This window comes from Larimichthys crocea, unplaced genomic scaffold (genome assembly GCF_000972845.2).
Source record: "Larimichthys crocea isolate SSNF unplaced genomic scaffold, L_crocea_2.0 scaffold224, whole genome shotgun sequence".
NCBI classification, from domain to species: domain Eukaryota; kingdom Metazoa; phylum Chordata; class Actinopteri; family Sciaenidae; genus Larimichthys; species Larimichthys crocea.
Window position 1 is genome coordinate 15,846 of NW_020852976.1, and position 22,028 is coordinate 37,873.

At 45.0% G+C, this 22,028-nt stretch overlaps 1 protein-coding gene across 3 annotated transcripts; it reads right to left on the reverse strand.

The window, feature by feature from the left end:
* Window positions 1–1,114: 1,114 nt before the first annotated feature.
* dlg4b (discs, large homolog 4b (Drosophila)) lies at window positions 1,115–19,487 on the reverse strand. Of its 3 annotated transcripts, none has more exons than XM_019261028.2 (18): window positions 19,394–19,487; window positions 14,008–14,133; window positions 9,107–9,157; window positions 8,584–8,708; window positions 8,320–8,489; window positions 7,782–7,918; window positions 7,555–7,705; window positions 7,194–7,462; window positions 6,285–6,387; window positions 6,078–6,174; window positions 5,724–5,900; window positions 5,585–5,622; window positions 5,463–5,510; window positions 2,393–2,494; window positions 2,142–2,314; window positions 1,919–2,028; window positions 1,736–1,827; window positions 1,115–1,619 (listed from the first exon to the last, which is right to left on the reverse strand). In XM_019261028.2, exons 1-18 carry the CDS (start codon window positions 19,421–19,423, stop codon window positions 1,513–1,515), a joined length of 2,106 nt encoding a protein of 701 aa, XP_019116573.2. In that variant the 5' UTR covers window positions 19,424–19,487; the 3' UTR covers window positions 1,115–1,512. The 3 variants fall into 3 exon arrangements, with proteins under 3 accessions (XP_019116573.2, XP_019116574.1, XP_019116572.1); XM_019261029.2 differs by lacking the exons at window positions 14,008–14,133; window positions 19,394–19,487 and adding exons at window positions 11,165–11,296; window positions 11,788–11,891; XM_019261027.2 differs by lacking the exons at window positions 14,008–14,133; window positions 19,394–19,487 and adding an exon at window positions 11,788–11,936.
* Window positions 19,488–22,028: the final 2,541 nt, after the last annotated feature.

The following is a 22,028-nucleotide window of genomic DNA, read 5'->3' on the forward strand; positions in this document are numbered from 1 at the left end:
GGAGGTCTTTGTAGTCCAGATGAGGTTTAAGGGTGTTACAGGGAAACTGTTAGCCCGTTAGATAACTCATCTGTCATAAGCCCCGCCCCTTTTAATATGTGCTCCAATCACAGTCGAGCAAGCCCCGGTCAACTTCCTCCTTTTCTGTACTTAGATATGCTACGTGTTAGCTACATGTTAGCTCGTCTGTGCTGAACAGAAAACTACATTATGAAGATGGTTAAAGGATGAAAGCTAAGTTAGCTTGTGTTAGCTAACTAGCTTGCTAATAGACATAATCGTTGGAGAGGTAGTTAGCTAGTTAGCTAACATCAAAGTGTGGTTGTATTTTCATCACAGACGCACTAACATGTAGCTAACACGTAGCTAACACAGAGCTAACATGTGGCTAACACTGAGCTAACATGTGACTAACACTGAGTTAACATATGGCTAACACTGAGCTAACATGTGGCTAACACTGAGCTAACATGTGGCTAACACAGAGCTAACGTGTAGCTAACACTGAGCTAACATATGGCTAACACAGAGCTAACATATGGCTAACACTGAGCTAACATGTGGCTAACACTGAGCTAACATGTAGCTAACACTGAGCTAACATGTAACTAACATTGAGCTAATATGTGGCTAACATGTAGCTAACACTGAGCTAACATGTGGCTAACATTGAGCTAACATGTGGCTAACACTGAGCTAACATGTAACTAACATTGAGCTAACATGTAGCTAACACAGAGCTAACATGTAGCTAACATGTAGCTAACACAGAGCTAACATATAACTAACATGTAGCTAACATGTAGCTAGCATGTAGCTAACATGTAGCATATCTAAGTTGAGGAAAGGAGGAAGTTGTTCAAGGCTTGCTCAACTGTGATTGGAGCACATATTGAAAGGGGGCGTGGCTTAGTAATGGTCAGGTGATAATCAGAGGAGGTCAGGTGACGTCTTCTTTCCTACTGTCCTTTAGGTGAGAAGGGGATTGTGGGAGATGAAGTCCAGCAGAGAGGGGAGGGGGGAATCCAGGGTGCTGTGGCTGCGGGCAGAGGGGGATTGTGGGTGTTGTAGTCTTAATACTTTAAGCCCTGAATAGACTGTGTGTTTGAGCCCCATCGTTTTATTTACAGCCACACAAGTCTTTATGTACACTACACACACACACACACACACACACACACACACACACACAAACACACACACACACACACACACCAATAAATAAATAGATAAATAAATAAGTAGGATGATATAAATACTTCAGCTGAACTCTACTGTCCTCCGGTTCATTATTTACTGAGAATACACACTATCAACCACCTGTCTCACTCTCTCTCTCTTTTCCTCTGGCAGACAGACAGGCTGTCCTGGTCGCCGTGGTGACAGCGTCCAATCGGTGTGCTCGCTCGTCATAGAAAGAAAAAACGTAAAAAGAAAAAAACGTTAAAAGACAAACGTCTGCTCGCCGTCTGTCGGGTCACAACCGCAACCTCAGCTGCTGCCGGCGGCCAATCAGAGTCTGTCGCGGGCGGGAACCCAGATGTAAGGGCCGCTCTGCTCCTCGATGACGGCTTTGACCAGGTGATACACCTCCTCGAAGCTGTCGCCGTGCACGATGGCTGCACACACACACACGTTACAGTTAGTCCAATAAATACAGTGAATATCAGCAACAGCCTCAATGGATAACAAACATTAATGTAACGTTAATGTAACACTGATGTAACGCATCTACCCGTGAAACACTCCAGAAAGTCTTGTTCCAGTTTGATGGCTCGATCCAGAGCTTTCCTCGCCTGATCCTCCGACAGACGCTTGTTCAGATCCCTGCACACACACACACACACACACACACAGTTATTTGCTCTTCCCTGATGTGATGTCACTGATGACCTCACTGATGACCTCACTAACTCACAGGATGTTCTCCAGGGATCGCGGTCGGATGAAGATGGCGATGGGGTGAAGCTGAGCCGCCTGCAGCCTCCTCACTGCGTTCGCTGACACGTCCAGGATGCAGTGTTTCCCCTGCAGAACACACACACACACACACACACACACACACACACACACACACACACAACGTCACCATGGTAACCTCTAAAAGCATCATCACCACCAAGGTAACCGGCGTGCCTCACCTGCTCGGCCACCTGTCTGACGCTCTGCACCGACGTCCCGTACAGGTGGTTGTTGTACTGCCCTGCCTCGATGAAGCGATGCGATTGGATGTCGCGCTCCATCTGTTCCCGTGACGACACAAAGTGGTAGTCCCGCCCATCGGCCTCGTAGTCCCTGCGAGGACGAGTGGTGTCTGCGGAGAGAGAGAGTCACGTCAGCCACTTCCTGTTTGTGTCCATCCTGTTTCCTGTTTTAGCATGTGGACACTTACGAGGGACGCACGAGCCGAACTTGTCGGGGAACTCGGACAGAAGGTCGTCATTGACGCGATCTTTGGTCGGTCCCAAGATGATGACGGGACGAGCGTAGTCCACTACAGACAGAGAGACAGGAAACATCAGTCCACCTGCTCTGTGTTCAGTTCTGTTCACTTGTGTTGAGTCGTGTTCACTCGTGTTCACTCGTGTTCAGTCGTGTTCAGTCGTGTTCAGTCGTGTTCAGTCGCGTTCAGTCGTGTTCAGTCGCGTTCAGTCGTGTTCAGTCGTGTTCACTTGTGTTCAGTCGTGTTCAGTCATGTTCAGTCGCGTTCAGTCGTGTTTACTCGCGTTCACTCATGTTCACTCGTGTTCAGTCGTGTTCAGTCGCGTTCACTCGTGTTTACTCGCGTTCACTCGTGTTCACTCGCGTTCAGTCGTGTTTACTCGTGTTTACTCGTGTTCAGTCGCGTTCAGTCGTGTTCAGTCGCGTTCACTCGTGTTCACTCGTGATCAGTCGTGTTCAGTCGTGTTCAGTCGTGTTTACTCGTGTTCACTCGTGTTCAGTCGTGTTTACTCGTGTTCACTCGTGTTCAGTCGTGTTCAGTCATGTTCAGTCGCGTTCAGTCGTGTTCAGTCGCGTTCACTCGTGTTCACTCGTGTTCAGTCGTGTTCAGTCGTGTTCACTCGTGTTCAGTCGTGTTCAGTCGTGTTCACTCGTGTTCACTCGTGTTCAGTCGTGTTCAGTCGTGTTCACTCGTGTTCACTCGTGTTCAGTCGTGTTCAGTCGTGTTCACTCGTGTTCACTCGTGTTTACTCGTGTTCACTCATGTTCACTCGTGTTCAGTCGTGTTCACTCGTGTTCACTCGCGTTCAGTCGTGTTTACTCGTGTTCACTCGTGTTCAGTCGTGTTCACTTGTGTTCAGTCGTGTTCAGTCGTGTTCACTTGTGTTGAGTCGTGTTCACTCATGTTCAGTCGCGTTCAGTCGTGTTTACTCGTGTTCACTCGTGTTCACTCGTGTTTACTCGTGTTCACTCGTGTTCACTCGTGTTCAGTCGTGTTCACTCGCGTTCAGTCGTGTTCAGTCGTGTTCAGTCGTGTTCAGTCACGTTCAGTCGTGTTCAGTCGTGTTCAGTCGTGTTCACTCGTGTTGAGTCGTGTTCACTCATGTTCAGTCGTGTTCAGTCGTGTTCAGTCATGTTCAGTCGTGTTCAGTCATGTTCACTCGTGTTCAGTCGTGTTCAGTCATGTTCACTCGTGTTTAGTCATGTTCAGTCGTGTTTAGTCGTGTTCAGTCATGTTCACTCGTGTTCACTCGTGTTCACTCGTGTTCAGTCGTGTTCAGTCGTGTTCAGTCGTGTTCACTCGTGTTCAGTCGTGTTCAGTCGTGTTCAGTCGTGTTCAGTCGTGTTCAGTCATGTTCACTCGTGTTCAGTCGTGTTCAGTCGTGTTCAGTCGTGTTCAGTCATGTTCAGTCGTGTTCAGTCGTGTTCAGTCGTGTTCAGTCGTGTTCAGTCGTGTTCAGTCGTGTTCAGTCGTGTTCAGTCGTGTTCAGTCGTGTTCAGTCGTGTTCAGTCGTGTTCAGTCGTGTTCAGTCGTGTTCAGTCGTGTTCACTCGTGTTCAGTCGTGTTCACTCGTGTTCAGTCGTGTTCAGTCGTGTTCAGTCGTGTTCACTCGTGTTCAGTCGTGTTCAGTCGTGTTCACTCGTGTTCAGTCGTGTTCAGTCGTGTTCACTCGTGTTCAGTCGTGTTCACTCGTGTTCACTCGTGTTCAGTCGTGTTCAGTCGTGTTCAGTCGTGTTCACTCGTGTTCAGTCGTGTTCAGTCATGTTCACTCGTGTTCAGTCGTGTTCAGTCGTGTTCAGTCGTGTTCACTCGTGTTCAGTCGTGTTCAGTCGTGTTCACTCGTGTTCAGTCGTGTTCAGTCGTGTTCAGTCGTGTTCAGTCGTGTTCAGTCGTGTTCAGTCGTGTTCAGTCGTGTTCACTCGTGTTCAGTCGTGTTCAGTCGTGTTCACTCGTGTTCAGTCGTGTTCAGTCGTGTTCACTCGTGTTCAGTCATGTTCAGTCGTGTTCAGTCATGTTCAGTCGTGTTCAGTCATGTTCAGTCGTGTTCAGTCGTGTTCAGTCGTGTTCAGTCGTGTTCAGTCGTGTTCAGTCGTGTTCAGTCATGTTCACTCGTGTTTAGTCATGTTCACTCGTGTTCAGTCATGTTTAGTCGTGTTTAGTCGTGTTCAGTCGTGTTCAGTCGTGTTCAGTCGTGTTCAGTCATGTTCACTCGCGTTTAGTCATGTTCACTCGTGTTCAGTCATGTTCAGTCGTGTTCAGTCGTGTTCAGTCATGTTCAGTCATGTTCATTCGTGTTCAGTCATGTTCACTCGTGTTCAGTCGTGTTCAGTCGTGTTCTGTCACGTTCACTCACGTTCAGTCATGTTGTGTTCAGTCGTGTTCACTCGTGTTGAGTCGTGTTCAGTCGTGTTCAGTCATGTTCAGTCATGTTCAGTCGTGTTCACTCGTGTTCAGTCACTTTCACTCATGTTTAGTCATGTTCAGTCACTTTCACTCGTGTTCAGTCATGTTGTGTTCACTCGTGTTCACTCGTGTTCAGTCATGTTCACTCATGTTCACTCGTGTTCAGTCATGTTCACTCATGTTCACTCGTGTTCAGTCATGTTTAGTCATGTTTAGTCATGTTCACTCGTGTTCAGTCGTGTTCAGTCATGTTCACTCGTGTTCAGTCATGTTCAGTCGTGTTCACTCATGTTCACTCGTGTTTAGTCGTGTTCACTCGTGTTCAGTCACTTTCACTCATGTTTAGTCATGTTGTGTTCACTCGTGTTCACTCGTGTTCAGTCATGTTCACTCATGTTCAGTCATGTTCAGTCATGTTTAGTCATGTTCACTCGTGTTCACTCGTGTTCAGTCATGTTTAGTCATGTTCACTCGTGTTCAGTCGTGTTCAGTCATGTTCAGTCATATTCACTCATGTTCACTCGTGTTCACTCGTGTTCAGTCGTGTTCAGTCATGGGTGCAGGTCTGACCTGGACAACATGGACTGACACAGAGGTCAAAGGTTAAAGCACTGACCTTCGATCTGAGTGATGAGCTCGTAGCTGTGAACGAATCCTTCTCGTCCTGTGAGGAGAGAGCAGACGGTTACAGAGCGAACACGTGATGAACATGTTTCCATGCTGTGTGCTTTGAGTCACCTTTGCTCTTCAGACGTGACCACTCCTTCCTCTCCACTCTGAAACACAAACACACACACACATGGTGTGTGAGCAGACAGCACTGCAGCTCTGTGACTGTGTGTGTGTGTGTATGTGTGTGTGTGTGTGTTACATGAACCTGTGTTTGGACGGGACGTAGCCCAGCTCCTCCAGCTCCCCCTGCTGGTTCACCCGTCTGGCCTGCCACCACTCGTCATCGGCGCTGTCCATCACGTGAAGAACCTCCCCGAAGTTAAAGTCCAGCGCCTGTGACAGGACGCCACAGTCCCACTGCTTATCGTAGTCAAACAGAGCCCTGAAACACCCACAGTCACCGCGTTAGTGCTCAGATACATGCACAGGGGAGCTGACAGGGGTCACCTGAGTCAGGTGAGCTGACAGGGGTCCCCTGACTCAGGTGAGCTGACAGGGGTCACCTGACTCAGGTGAGCTGACAGGGGTCACCTGACTCAGGTGAGCTGACACAGGTTACCTGACGTAGAAGCTCCGGTTGGCTCTCAGACTTCCAGACGAGCTGTTCATCATCTGCTCTCTCAGGTCGTGGATCTTTGCTTCAAAACGGCTGTACTCTGCACACACACACACACACACACACACACACACACACACACACACAAGGTGAAGGTAATGTGTGTGTGTGTGTGTGTGTGTGTGTGTGTGTGTGTGTGTGCGTGCTCACCTTCAGGTCTGTACTGTGCTACTATGGTAACAGTCTGTCCAGCGTTCTTCAGAGCTGCTGCTGCCTGTTCGTGTGTCGCATACCTGAGATCCACACCGTTCACCTGCACACACACACACACACACACACACAGATTACAGTGAGTGAGGTTGAACATGGAGCTGCTGTCTTGTGTACAGGAAGAGGAAGTTCTAATAAAGTTTAACACCTGAACACAAACCTCTACTGTCACATCCAGGGTTACCATGGAGATGCAACCAGACGCCAGTTACTCGCACCGAGGATCCGGTCTGAGTACTCGCACCGAGGATCAGGTCTGTGTACTCACACCGAGGATCCGGTCTGTGTACTCACACCGAGGATCCGGTCTGTGTACTCACACCGAGGATCCGGTCTGAGTACTCACAACGAGGATCCGGTCTGTGTACTCACACCGAGGATCGAGGATCGAGGATCCGGTCTGTGTACTCACACCGAGGATCCGGTCTGAGTACTCACACCGAGGATCAGGTCTGTGTACTCACAACGAGGATCCGGTCTGTGTACTCACACCGAGGATCAGGTCTGTGTACTCACACTGAGGATCAGGTCTGTGTACTCAAACCGAGGATCAGGTCTGTGTACTCACACTGAGGATCGAGGATCCGGTCTGTGTACTCACACCGAGGATCAGGTCTGTGTACTCAAACCGAGGATCCGGTCTGTGTACTCACACTGAGGATCGAGGATCCGGTCTGTGTACTCACACCGAGGATCCGGTCTGTGTACTCACACCGAGGATCGAGGATCCGGTCTGTGTACTCACACTGAGGATCTGGTCTGTGTACTCACACTGAGGATCTGGTCTGAGTACTCGCACCGAGGATCCGGTCTGTGTACTCGCACCGAGGATCCGGTCTGTGTACTCACACTGAGGATCTGGTCTCCCTTCCTGAGCTCTCCGCTCAGGTCAGCTGGTCCTCCTGCCAGGATGAAGGAGATGAAGATCCCCTCTCCGTCCTCTCCACCCACGATGTTGAAGCCCAGCCCGGTGGAGCCGCGCTGGACGCCGACCCGACGAGGCTCCCGGGAGTAATCGTCCTCTCCCATCATGCCGCGGGGGATAGGTGAGTATCGTCGTGGTGACGGAGGAGGGAGGGCTTGTGGGTAATCACACATGTAGTCCGGCTCCATGTAGGCTGCAGAGAAATGAAGGACACGTGAGACTGGAGGTCCTGTTAGCGCCCCCTGCAGGCCGCCGTGGACTGAAGCAGAAGGTGAGAGTGCGTACAGCTGGTGAGGTCGGGCGGGCTGTATCGATCAGCTGGGTGGATGTACTGCGAGCTGGGCGTGGCCACCTTCAGGTAGACCACCTCCCCGGTGTTCTTCAGGGCCGACACGGCGTCTTCGTGCAGGACGTCCTCCAGAGAGTTGTGGTTCACCTGCCGGGTCAAAGGTCAGGTGAGTGTAGAACCCTGTGGACGAACACCATGAACATTCAAATTCTTCTTTTCTTACTGCCAGTATTTTGTCCCCGATCTGGAGCCGTCCATCGCGGTGCGCCGCTCCACCCTCGATGATCTTGGTGACGTAGATGCTGTTGTCTCCAGGAACGTGTTGGTTCCCCACGCCGCCAGCTATACTGAAGCCCAGACCTGGACCACACAGGGACAGAACCAGACGGTTTAAGAACCTTCAGTTCTTCTGCAGAAACACTGGAGATCTTGTCTAACAGGTTCTCCAAGGCAGCACCAAGGTTCTGAGGTACGTACAAGTTTTTAGAGAACCTAATGAAAGTTCTGGTGTTAAATTAAACGGGAACATTTCTAACAGGGTCCTTAAAGGCAGTGCAAAGGTTCTGCAGAAACACAGGAGAACTTTGATCATCAAAAGGATTCTCTAAAGTTCTAACAAATTATAAAGAACCAGAAAGGTTCTGCAACATGTTAGATCCACAGACCTGTAAATGTTTTAAGGTCTGTGGAGAACTTTTTTGTTCTTTGAACAACGTAAAGAACGTTCCTATCAGCACCATGAGGTTCTAGGTTCTTCTGACCTTTGGGTCCTTTCATCAGTTTGATCTGTGTGACGCGTTCGCTCGGTGGGCGTCGCCGCAGGACATACAGCCTGACGACAGGCCCCGCCTCCTTCAGCGCCTCCACGGCGATGGAGTGAGTGACCTCACGCACGTCCACGTCGTTAACGAATACGATGCTGTCGTTCACCCTGAACAGAGAGAGGGGGGTTTAAGTTAGAGTGTGTGTGAGTGTGTGTGAGTGTGTGTGTGTGTGTGTGTGTGTGTGTGTGTGTGTGTGTGTACCTGAGGCGTCCGTCTTGGGCGGCGGCTCCTCCAGGGATGATCTTGGTGATGAAGATAGATGGGTCGTCTCCAATGTGAGGATTATCAGTTCCTCCTGCGATGCTGAATCCCAAACCAGAGTTCCCCTGAACACACACACACACACACACACACACACACACACACATATTGTTACCTGGTGTGTAGTTCAGGGAACCTGGGAGTCTGGAACACTTCCAGATCAGTTCAGATGTTGATTCCACTCTAAATCTGCAGCTAGTTAGCTTAGCTTAGCTTAGCTTAGCTTAGCTATAACATGTTAGCATGTTAACAGACAACATGATGCCGACTGTTCTTTATGCTAAGCTAAGCTAAGCTAAGCTAAGCTAAGCTAAGGTAACTGGATGTTGGGCCTCCAGAGAGAACACGTTGTTCTGTAGACGCTCTCAAATGTTTCCTAAAATACCCGGGCGGAGCTAAAAATAACCTGGCTGTGTTTAAAGATGTGTGTGTGTGTGTGTGTGTGTGTGTGTGTGTCTCTCACCCTCTCCAGTGTGATCTCTTCGTACTCCAGCTCTCCCTCTGATCCGTTCATCTGTAAAAACAGTTTCAAGTTTTAATCACATCCAGCATCTCTCTGCTGACTGCTCGTCTCCACGGCAACTCCATGGTAACAGCTGTTCAGCCCTCAGGGGGTCGGTTACCAAGGCAACTGTAACTGTAGCTATAGCAACCACATCTCTCTCTCTCGTCATCTCTTGCACACAGTCATCAGCTCTACAACATGACCATTACATCACTTCCTGTTTGTTTAACATAAAAATATATTAAGTTTCTGTCGCTGTGTTCACTGTTAGACTGGACACTGCTGGTTCTGTCCGGTTCTGGTCTGGACGTGGTCACTGGAAGGTAGATGCTGATGCTAGCTCAACATCATTATTGGCTTCCAATCAACATCCACGACAAGTCTCTCCCTACCTGAGGGTTTTTTCATGAGCTCTACTTCCAGCTCCAACACGCCAAAATCATCAAACAAACGAGACCAACAGAATCAGTTTGTAATGAGGCCAAACCTGTCTGTCTGTCTGTCTGTCTGTCTGTCTGTCTGCCTGTCTGTCTGTCTGTCTGTCTGTCTGCCTGTCTGTTTGTCTGTCTGTTTGTCTGTCTGCCTGTCTGTCTGTCTGCCCGTCTGTCTGTCTGTCTGTTTGTCTGTCTGTCTGTCTGTCTGCGTGTCTGCCTGTCTGCCTGTCTGTCTGTCTGTCTGTCTGCTTGGTCCTGAAGGTGTGCAGAGCTGTCACAGTGCAGCACAGTCGACTTCCCTGAGTTCTCTGGAGGAGAGCGAGCTTCAACACAGTTATATAACAGAGAGAGAGAGAGACAGGCTGTCACAGCTCTGTGCATTAATTAAAGACTCTGAGTCTGTCTCTCTCTCTGTCTAGAGAAAAAAGTCTAACCTAAATCCAGTAAAAGTCCATTAAAGTCTAATTTAAGACCAGCTTAAAGTCTAATTTAAGACCAGCTTAAAGTCTAATTTAAGACCATCTTAAAGTCTAATTTAAGACCAGCTTAAAGTCTAATTTAAAACCAGATTCAAGTCTAATTTAAGACCAGATTAAAGTCTAATTTAAAACCAGATTAAAGCCTAATAGATTAAAGTCTAATTTATGTCCAGATAAAAGTCTAATTTATGTCCAGATAAAAGTCTAATTTAGATCCAGATAAAAGTCTAACTTATGTCCAGATAAAAGTCTAACTTATGTCCAGATTAAAGTCTAATTTAAGTCCAGATAAAAGTCTAATTTCAGTCCAGATAAAAGTCTAACTTATGTCCAGAAAAAAGTCTAACTTATGTCCAGATTAAAGTCTAATTTATGTCCAGATAAAAGTCTAACTTAAATCCAGATAAAAGTCTAACTTATGTCCAGATAAAAGTCTAAATTAAGTCCAGATAAAAGTCTAACTTATGTTCAGATAAAAGTCTAACTTAAGTCTAAGATTAAAGTCTAACTTATGTCCAGATAAAAGTCTAATTTAAGTCCAGATTAAAGTCTAACTTAAGTCCAGATAAAAGTCTAAATTAAGTCCAGATAAAAGTCTAACTTATGTCCAGATAAAAGTCTAACTTAAGTCTAAGATTAAAGTCTAATTTATGTTCAGATAAAAGTCTAATTTAAATCCAGATTAAAGTCCAACTTAAATCCAGATTAAAGTCTAATTTAAATCCAGATAAAAGTCTAAATTAAATCCAGATTAAAGTCTAACTTATGTTCAGATAAAAGTCTAATTTAAGTCCAGATTAAAGTCCAACTTAAATCCAGATTAAAGTCTAATTTAAATCCAGATAAAAGTCTAAATTTAGTCCAGATTAAAGTCTAACTTATGTCCGGATAAAAGTCTAACTTATGTCCAGATAAAAGTCTAACTTAAGCCTAAGATTAAAGTCTAACTTATGTTCAGATAAAAGTCTAATTTAAGTCCAGATTAAAGTCTAATTTATGTCCAGATAAAAGTCTAAATTAAGTCTAAGATTAAAGTCTAACTTATGTTCAGATAAAAGTCTAACTTAAGTCTAAGATTAAAGTCTAACTTAAGTCTAAGATACTTGATGTTCGGGGAACAGGAGTCCACTGGAGATGATCTCGGGGTTTTAAGATGTCCGTCGCTCAGTAGCTCCACCCCTCTGACTGACACGTCAACGACCTCTGGACGGACGCCGTCATCAGGTCAACGACAACTGACGGAGTTTAAAGGATGGGAGGAGTGAACGTGATTGGTCAAGACTGTCACAGACATTCGACAGTAATCTGCACCATGTTAACGGCTAATAGTGTGTTAGCTTAATGAAGCTAAGCTAAAGGTTTTGTTGCTAACTCCAGGTAACGCTAACAGCCTGGAAGCTAACAGTGCTAACAGCAAAAGTCAGGAGGCTACAAAGCGTAAGCTAACGCAATCAAAGGAAAACATCGCGTGGATGCTAACTTCATTTGAAGCTAACTAAAGTTAGCTCTGACCTCTGACCCCGACCTGTGACCTGTGACCCCAACCTGTGACCTACGGCATGCACGCGCTACAAAAACAAACGCTGAACGTAGCCCAATCAGAGCAGTGAGCATTAGTCCCGCCTCCTGACAGGGGCAGGTGTCCTTGTCACAACATGATTGGTTAGACTACAGGCCCCTCCCCCTCCTACACAGAGCCAATCACATGCTAATGAGAAGTTCCTACCATCATCCTCTGCCTGTGTCTCTTCGCTCGCCTCACGTTGTTGATGAATCTTCTTCCCATCTTCTTGGCGTACCACACGGACACAAACATCACTTCCTGTTCCCTCTGCCTGTCTCTCTCTCTGCCTGTCTCTCTCTCTCAGGTTGTTACATAAAGACTGATGGAGTGGCGGATGAATAATTCAGAACCAAACAGAACCAGAACCGAGAGACGTGCGGCGCTCAGCAGAACCCCACCGAGCTCGTGAGGTGTCGCTCCTCAGACATGATGATTGACAGCTGGGCTCATCACTCGTGTGTCATCCCTCGTTCATCCGGACAGAGAGAGAGATAAAGGACGAGAACGACGAGACAAACGCAGAGAATCGTCCGTGAGATGAAACGAATCGACCGAAAAGAAAGAGAGAGAGGCTGTTTATCACTCGCCCTCTGTCATCCCTCCTTCATCCTCCTCCTCCTCCGCTCGCTGCTCGACCCTCCTGACGCTCCACCGCACAGCAACCCCTCTCTCTCTCTCTCCCTGTCTCTCTCTCTGCCTGTCTCTCTCTCTCTCTCTCTCTGCCTGTCTCTCTCTCTGCCTGTCTCTCTCTCTCTCTCTCTCTCTCTTTCTCTCTCTCTGCCTGTCTCTCTCTCTGTCTCTCTCTCTCTGCCTGTCTCTCTCTCTGTCTCTCTCCCTCTCTCTCGCTCTCTCTCTCTCTGCCTGTCTCTCTCTCTCTGTCTCTCTCCCTCTCTCTCGCTCTCTCTCTGTCTCTCTCTCTCTCTCTCTCTCTCTCTCTCTCTGAAGGAATCCCCTCCCCTCTGTGATGTCACTTGGCCGCTGGCCGACAGAGAAAGAGAGAGACACACACACACACACACACACACACACACACACACACAGGCTTGTTGCCATGGTAACAGCAGCCCCCCATCCCTCCACACTCATGTATTCTCCCCGCCTCCCTCCCATTCTCATTGTTGCCGTGGTGACGGCTGAGTTAAATGATTAAAAAAAAGAAAGGCAGAGAGCGACGCAGCCCACGCTGAGTGTGTGTGTGTGTGTGTGTGTGTCTGTGTGTGTGCGTGTGTGTGTTAGCTGACCTCAGACCTGCTGAGTCGACTGATCACAGATCAGGGTTACACGAGCGTTCAGCCGTCTGAATGATCTTCAACGTAGAGTCTCTCAAGGATCTCATGAATCAGCTCAAGGACATCAGGAATTTTCTCAGAGACCTTACAATCTCCTCAAGGAACTCAAAAAACTTCCCAAGAACCCTGGAACCTGCTCAATGACCCCTGGAACCTCCTCATTGGCCCCCACATGCTTTTGAAGTCTAAGATATAAGTTAGACCAGCAGAACATTCAGTGGTCCCAAAGACATCTAGAACCTCCCTGTGGACCTCTGAACCATCAAAGAGTTTTCTCAAATGCCTCTCAAAACTCCTCCTGGACCCAAGACCTTGGCAAGAACACCTGGAACCTCCTCAGAACTCCACAAACCTCGTAGCTCAGTTTGTAGAGTCCAGAACCTGGTTCTGCTCGTAGAACTAGAAGAGCTTCATAATAAGAACAGACTGAGGTGTTTCTCCTCATGCGCTGCCTCCTGTTGGTCAAAGCATGAACTTGCTTCACACTCACACTCTGGTCTCACAACCTCCTCAAGGACACAAAGGTCCACACAGACCTCTAAACTCTTATCAAGGAACCCCACAACCTTCTGCAAGACCATGAGAACCTCCTCACTGCTGTTGGCACTGCAAACTCTACCAAGCACTAACCTGGAACCCTGGAAGACTAACCCTCCAAAGATTTTGTTCAAGGATCTCCTAAATGTCCCCAAGGACCCCAGAACCTCTCAAGCCTCATCAAAGAGCTTTAAAACCTGCTCAATGATCTCACAAACCTCTCCAGGACCTGGAATCTCCTCAATAACCCCTAGGTCATCCTCATTGACCATGCAAAAGTCTTCATTGACCCCTGGAACCTTCTCAAGCATCTCTCAAATCTTTTCAAGGACTCCAGGACCTCTTAACCCTTCCATGTGTCCAGATCCTCCTCAAGAACCTCTCAAGGCTCTTCACAAGCAGCCTTAGATAGTCTCAGACCTTCTCAAGGACTCCACCTCTTGAATCTTTTCAAGGACATGTGCCTCATGTGCCTCCCTTCAAACCTCTTGAATTCTGGTAAGTGTAGTGCAGTGTGTGTGTGTGTGTGTGTGTGTGTGTGTGTGTGTGTGCCTACAGTGAGTGCAGCAGGGTGTGTGTATCCGTCCAGGTGTGCGTGGCTCAGCTCAGTACTGCGTCCGTGGGTCATGTGACCGGGGCTGGGGTCGACAGGTGGAGTCTCATCGTCTTGGTAACGATACTTCTGCAGGGACACAGATCACATCAGCTGTTAGTCAACATTCTCCATGATCCACATAAAGAGATTCAAGGACCTTTCCAAACCCCCTCAGTGGTGTTGACAATGAACAATGTTGGCAGTATCCAAAACCCTCTCAAGAATCTCCAGAATCCCTTCAAGGTTCTCCAGAACCCCTCAAGGATCTCCAGAACCCCTTCAAGGATCTCCAGAACCCCTCAAGGATCTTGAGAACCCCCTCAAATACCTCCAGAACCCCTTCAAGGATCTCCAGAACCCCCTCAAATACCTCCAGAACCCCTCAAGGACTTTGATTACTTAGATTAGACCCTTCTGATTGGTTATTAGGCCATGACATCACCACACACACACACACACACACACACACACATCAAGGTGACCTAAAGACTCATTTCAATTCGAAAGAGAGAGAAGGAAGGAAGGGAGGAAAGAAGGGAGGAAGGAGAGATGAGGGGGAGGATAGAGAGAATGAGAGGCAGAGATGGTGATGCGGTTACCATAGTAGCAAGAAGGCCCTGAGAGCCTCCGTTGCCTGGCAACTGACATCACTGAACAGAGGAGGAGCCAGCCTCGATTCATAAAGAGAGACAGACAGAGAGAGAGACAGGCAGAGAGAGACAGACAGAGAGAGAGAGAGAGAGAGAGAGACAGGCAGAGAGAGAGAGAGAGAGAGAGGACAGGCAGAGAGAGAGACAGGCAGAGAGAGACAGAGAGAGAGAGAGAGAGAGAGACAGGCAGAGAGATAGGCAGAGAGAGAGAGAGAGAGAGAGAGAGACAGGCAGAGAGAGAGAGAGAGACAGGCAGAGAGAGAGAGAGACAGGCAGAGAGAGAGAGGACAGGCAGAGAGAGAGAGAGACAGGCAGAGAGAGAGAGACAGGCAGAGAGAGAGGACAGGCAGAGAGAGAGAGAGACAGGCAGAGGGAGACAGACAGACCTGAGTAACATGACCTCTTCTTACCAGGAACTCGGAGCAGCTGATGGAGCCGCCTACAAATGTTTTCTGAAATCATGTATCTCTTAAACGTCCCCAAGGACTCGAGGACCTCTGGAAAGACATTTCAAATTCATCTTCCAGACCCCCTCAATCATCTTCAAGAACCCCCAAACATCTTCAGGAACTCCACAAACATCTTTGAGAACCCCTCAAACATCTTCAAAACCCCCCGACATCTTCAAGACCCCCTCCAACAACTTCAAGAACCCATCAAACATCTCCATGACCCCCTCAAACACCTTAAAAACCCAGAGACATCTTCAAGACCCTCAGACATCTTCAAGAACCCCCAGACATCTTCAAGGAACTCCGTAAACATCTTCAAGACCCCCCAGACATCTTCAAGAACTTCACAAAGATCTTCAAGACCCCTCAGACATCTTCAAGATACCCTCAAACAACTTCAAGAACCCCCTTCAAACATCTTCAAGAACTCCACAAACATCTCCAAGACCCCCTCAAACATCTTAAAACCCCTCAAACATCTTCAGGACCCCTCAGATATCTTCAAGACCTCCTCAAACAACTTCAAAAACCCCTCAAACATCTCCAAGACCCCCTCAAACATCTTAAAAACCCTCAGACATCTTCAAGAACCCCACAAACATCCTAAAGACCCCTCAGACATCTTCAAGAACTCCACAAACAACTTCAAGAACCCCCTCAAACATCTTCAAGAACTCTACAAACATCTCCAAGACCCCCGCAAACATCTTAAAAACCCCTCAAACATCTTCAGGACCCCTCAGATATCTTCAAGACCTCCTCAAACAACTTCAAGAACCCCTCAAACATCTCCAAGACCCCCTCAAACATCTTAAAAACCCTCAGACATCTTCAGGAACTCCACAAACATCTTCAAGACCCCCTCAAACAACTTCAAGAATCCCTCAAACATCTTCAAGAACTCCACAAACATCTTCAAGACCCCTCAGATATTCTCAAGACCCCCTCAAACATCTTCAAGAACCTCTCAAACATCTTCAAGACCCCTCAGACATCTTCAAGACCCCTCAGACATCTTCAAGACCCCCTCAAACATCTTCAAGAACCTCTCAAACATCGTCAAGACCCCCTCAAACATCTTCAAGAACTCCACAAACATCTTCAAGACCCTTCAGATATCTTCAAGACCCCCTCAAACATCTTTAAGAACCCTTCAAACATCTTTAAAACCCCTCACACCTGTGTAATAATACACCTGTAAACATATATAACCAAACCAGTTCAAAGTGTCTGAAGTGTATGAAACTCACTCACCATTAAAAGACATGACAATGACTCGTCGTGATGTCATAACCTCATGTGATGTCGTGACCTTGTGTGATGTTGTGACCTCATGTGATGTCATGACCTCGTGTGATGTCGTGACCTCTGACCTCACAGTGAGCTGACTTCAGATCAGTTTCAGAGCATGAACGTCATCTATAAATACGTCTCTGTGTAAAGTGTGTTGACGTGTTGCTGGAAGTCTGCCTGGCTGATAATTACAGTCTGTGTTTACATGCGTGTTTCTGACTGACATGTGGCCCGCAGAGCTGCACACGCTACTCTACACACACTGTCAAACACGCCTCATATATCTACAGTTTGAAATGTTCACAACAGATAAATAGGGGGGCAGCAGAAGGTAGAGCGGGTCGTCCACTAATCAGATAAGCGCTGGTTCGATTCCCGGCTCCTCCAGTCTCATGAAGTGTCCTTGAGCAAGATACTGAACCCCGAACTGTTCCTGAGTGTCACTGTGTTATATACATAACATATACATTATATACATATATGACCAAACCAGAGATAATACACCTGTAAATATATACGACCAAACCAGAGATAATACACCTGTAAACATATATGACCAAACCAGAGATAATACACCTGTAAATATATATAACCCAACCAGAGATAATACACCTGTAAATATATATATCCAAACCAGAGATAATACACCTGTAAATATATACGACCAAACCAGAGATAATACACCTGTAAATATATATAACCAAACCAGAGATAATACACCTGTAAATATATATAACCAAACCAGAGATAATACACCTGTAAATATATATAACCAAACCAGAGATAATACACCTGTAAATATATATAACCAAACCAGAGATAATACACCTGTAAATATATATAACCAAACCAGAGATAATACACCTGTAAATATATATAACCAAACCAGAGATAATACACCTGTAAATATATATAACCAAACCAGAGATAATACACCTGTAAATATATATAACCAAACCAGAGATAATACACCTGTAAATATATATGACCAAACTAGAGATAATACACCTGTAAACATATATGACCAAACCAGAGATAATACACCTGTAAACATATAAGACCAAACCAGAGATAATACATCTGTAAATATATATGACCAAACCAGAGATAATACACCTGTAAACAAATGTGACCAAACCAGAGATAATACACCTGTAAATATATACGACCAAACCAGAGATAATACACCTGTAAACATATATGACCAAACTAGAGATAATACACCTGTAAACATATATGACCAAACTAGAGATAATACACCTGTAAACATATATGACCAAACCAGAGATAATACACCTGTAAACAAATGTGACCAAACTAGAGATAATACACCTGTAAATATATATGACCAAACCAGAGATAATACACCTGTAAATATATATGACCAAACCAGAGATAATACACCTGTAAATATATATGACCAAACCAGAGATAATACACCTGTAAATATATATGACCAAACCAGAGATAATACACCTGTAAATATATATGACCAAACCAGAGATAATACACCTGTAAATATATATGACCAAACCAGAGATAATACACCTGTAAATATATATGACCAAACCAGAGATAATACACCTGTAAATATATATGACCAAACCAGAGATAATACACCTGTAAATATATATGACCAAACCAGAGATAATACACCTGTAAATATATATGACCAAACCAGAGATAATACACCTGTAAATATATATGACCAAACCAGAGATAATACACCTGTAAATATATATGACCAAACCAGAGATAATACACCTGTAAATATATATGACCAAACCAGAGATAATACACCTGTAAACATATATGACCAAACCAGAGATAATACACCTGTAGACATATGTGACCAAACCAGAGATAATACACCTGTAAACAAATGTGACCAAACCAGAGATAATACACCTGTAAATATATACGACCAAACCAGAGATAATACACCTGTAAACAAATGTGACCAAACCAGAGATAATACACCTGTTAACAAATGTGACCAAACCAGAGATAATACACCTGTAAATATTTGACTGAAGCTGCACACAGTTGTTTGTCCTGGTTGTTGGTCAAGCCCTTCACTCCCTCAAACCACAACATATATGTACCAATGTACATATATGTGAATTTATCAGATATTAAACGTATGAATATGACATGCAGTAGTCGGTGTGGCAGTGAAATGATATTTATATTTTTATTATGGAGTCATACATCTTACCAGTGACGTCCTAACAAACCTCGTGGGAAAGAGACGATAACTTTTATGAAGATGACAATATAACTTTTGTAAACTTTAGATAATCTCTTTTGTTTTGTAGCATTATTATCTCGTCATCATGTTTGCACATGCTCCATCCATGGTAAAATAACACGTGACCTGACGGTCATGGACAGTCATCAGACAGTCATGAACTTTATTCATTTGGTTTCATGACGATCTGTTCGTCTTCCTCGTCAATGAACGACGACAGCAGCTCGTTTCCCGAGCAGAATGCAACAGATCAGAGTGACAGTGCAGTTTGTGACACGCCAACAACACGCGACCTGTTGCTCATTATTAGACGGCTAATATTTCATACTTTATACTCTGAGTCACGTGACCTGTCTGAAAAACACATGTGTCTATTCACATGAGACATGTGCCGGGTCATGCTAACAGCTACCTACAGGCTACAGATAACCTGAGCTAACATACATGCTAACATGGGCACACACACACACACACACACACACGTGAAGAGAGACAGAGTGTGTGTGTGAGAGAGAGAAGGGTAGTCAATGAAAACATGACACACACACACATGCACATGCACACATACAAAACCTGACTTTGGTTTATGAGGACACACACACACACACACACACAGACATGCTTTATGAGGACGTTCATGCGTGTCCCCGTAAACCGTGTGTGTGTGTTTTAGCGTGTGCGTGCGGGCGGTCTGCTCTTACCTTGGTGGTGACAATGCAGAGGCAGTCCATATCCACACACACACACTCACACACACACACACTCACACACACACATCTCCACACACACACACACTCACACACTCATGCTCGATCTCTCTCTTTGTCGCCCTCCCCCCTCTCTCTCTCTCTCTCTCTCTCTCTCTCTCCCCCGTTTGTCTGTCTGTCTGTCCTCGCTCGCCCGCTCGCTCTCCTCTTCTTTCCCCCGTCGGGTCAGCACGGGCGAGCGAGGAGAGAGAGAGAGAGAGAGAGGGGGGGGGGGGGCAAATGACGAAAAACTGGTGGTGTTTTTTCTTTTTGGGGGGGCGGCGGGGCGGAGGAGGGGGCAGGGCTCGTTGCCATGGTGTTATGGCAGCTGTGGCCCAGGTAATGCTGTGGCAAGCGGTTCTAGGTAACAGCGATGGGGTGCCATGTGGATAGAGAGAGAGAGAGAGGCGGACAGGAAGTTGTGGTGTTGGTGTTGTGTGTGTACGAACCTTCCAGTGTTGTGTGGTCGGCTTGTTGTCTGGTTCTCACCCACCGTCACTCATAGAACTCCTGTATGTCCTCCACAACAATAACAATATAACATAATCTAAATGAACAATATACATAATTATATATAATAACAATATACAATAATCTATAATCACAATATAACAATAAGCTAGAATACATATAACACAATTATATACATAACAATATAAAAGAATAATCTATAATAATAATATACAAAATCATAAGACATCACAATAATATACAATAACAATATAAATAATAATACTATACTAAAAATATAACAATAATCTATAATAACAATCTCACAATTATATACAAGAACAATATAAATAATAATCATAATAATATATAACTTAATCTATAATAACAATATCACAAGTATATACAATAACAAGATAAAAATAGATCTATAATTAATAATAATAACAATAATCTATAAGAACAAGATAACAGAATTAATATCTAATAATATAACAAAACTATATAACAATAATAACATCTTATATATAATACAAATAACAATAAGCTATAATAACAATATAACTAATAATATACAAAACATATAACATAAGATCTGAATAAATATAACAATAATCGATAATAACCATATAACATAATAATCTATAATAACAAGACATAATCTTAAAAAATAAACATAATAATCTATATAAAATATAGAATAATCTATAATAACAATATAACATAATAATCTATAATAACAATATAACAATAATCTATAATAACAATATAACATAATAATCTATAATAACAATATAACAATAATCTATAATAACAATATAACATAATAATCTATAATAACAATAGAACAATAATCTATAATAACAATAGAATCATAATCTATAATAACAATATAACAATAATCTATAGTAACAATATAACATAATAATCTATAATAACAATATAACATAATAATCTATAATAATAATATAACAATAATCTATAATAACAATAGAATAATAATCTATAATCCTGATGTTATATTTGTTTCCTGATCTGTTCATTAAATTCTTTTAATTGAATGTTTGCTTTGATTTAATAAACTTTAAATTGACCAATGAGAGCAGAGTTAAACACACACACACACACACACTAATCCCTCACATGTGGTGTTAAGATCTCGTCCAATCATGGCGCTGTGATGTGTCTGTGATGTCACACTGATGACATCATCAAGTCCAGATTAACGGTCTGTTGCTAACGCCGTCCAAGAAGCAGCTGTTAGACTCAAAACTCGTCATGATAAAGTCAATAATTATTTGTACATTGAGACGAGCGTCACCTGAGGTGACATGGCACTGATCACCGTCACCTTCATTATTTGGTGTACTCGCAATACGAGTACGAATGTACTGTACGAATGAGTATTTCTCAGTCTTCATGCAGGCGTAGGCGACGCGGTTAAGGCGTTTTAGTATAATGTGAAATGCCCCTCATCTGTGTGTGTGTGTGTGTGTGTGTGTGTGTGTGTGTGTGTGTTGAACATGCATGTTACCCAGCAGAGCCTGGAACAGGTCACTCTGGAAGATGTTCAGCAGCTTTTCTGCGCGACCTTTGACCCCTTCAGCAGCTCCGGCCTGACACGCCTCCATGACCTGCAGAGCGCGCTCAGTGTCTGCACACACACACACACACACACACACAGAGGCGGGCTTTACTGGACTCCAACACTCAAACGCGATTGGTCAATACTGTTGTGGAGAATTTGCTGAAGTCAAAGGTCAAAGGTCAGGAGTTCAGAAAGTGTTCAGGAGCCTCTGATGTCTGATGCTGTATTATTTATTGATGCCAAATAGAATTAGAGACACTCTCAAAGTTCATCAGAAGTGCCTGAGTCGGTCTCACATTCTGCCCAACTCATCCTGGTGGATCGACTTTAAACCCCAAGATAACAGCACAAATACTACACGCCCAGAATGAGTCACAGAGAATGTCTTTACCCATGGAGGTGTTATTGTCAGCATGTTCTAGTCTGGAGACACAGATGTCTGTTTACGCAGATTGGACCGTCAACAACAAGCTATCTATTATGTCTATGAAGGCAGCAACAGGTCTCTGTGACCCTGGACACCACAGTGTTGAGATAGACTGGCACCTACTG

What these genes read in the sequence shown, in the direction of transcription:
- dlg4b (XM_019261028.2), bottom strand. Translation starts at nt 19,423, where the DNA reads ATGGACTGCCTCTGCATTGTCACCACCAAG. An exon ending in TCGGGGACAAAATACTGGCA is followed by an intron (nt 7,706 to 7,781) that starts GTAAGAAAAGAA and finishes TTGACCCGGCAG; the next exon opens with GTGAACCACAACTCTCTGGA. An exon ending in TACGTCCCGTCCAAACACAG is followed by an intron (nt 5,623 to 5,723) that starts GTTCATGTAACA and finishes TTTGTGTTTCAG; the next exon opens with AGTGGAGAGGAAGGAGTGGT.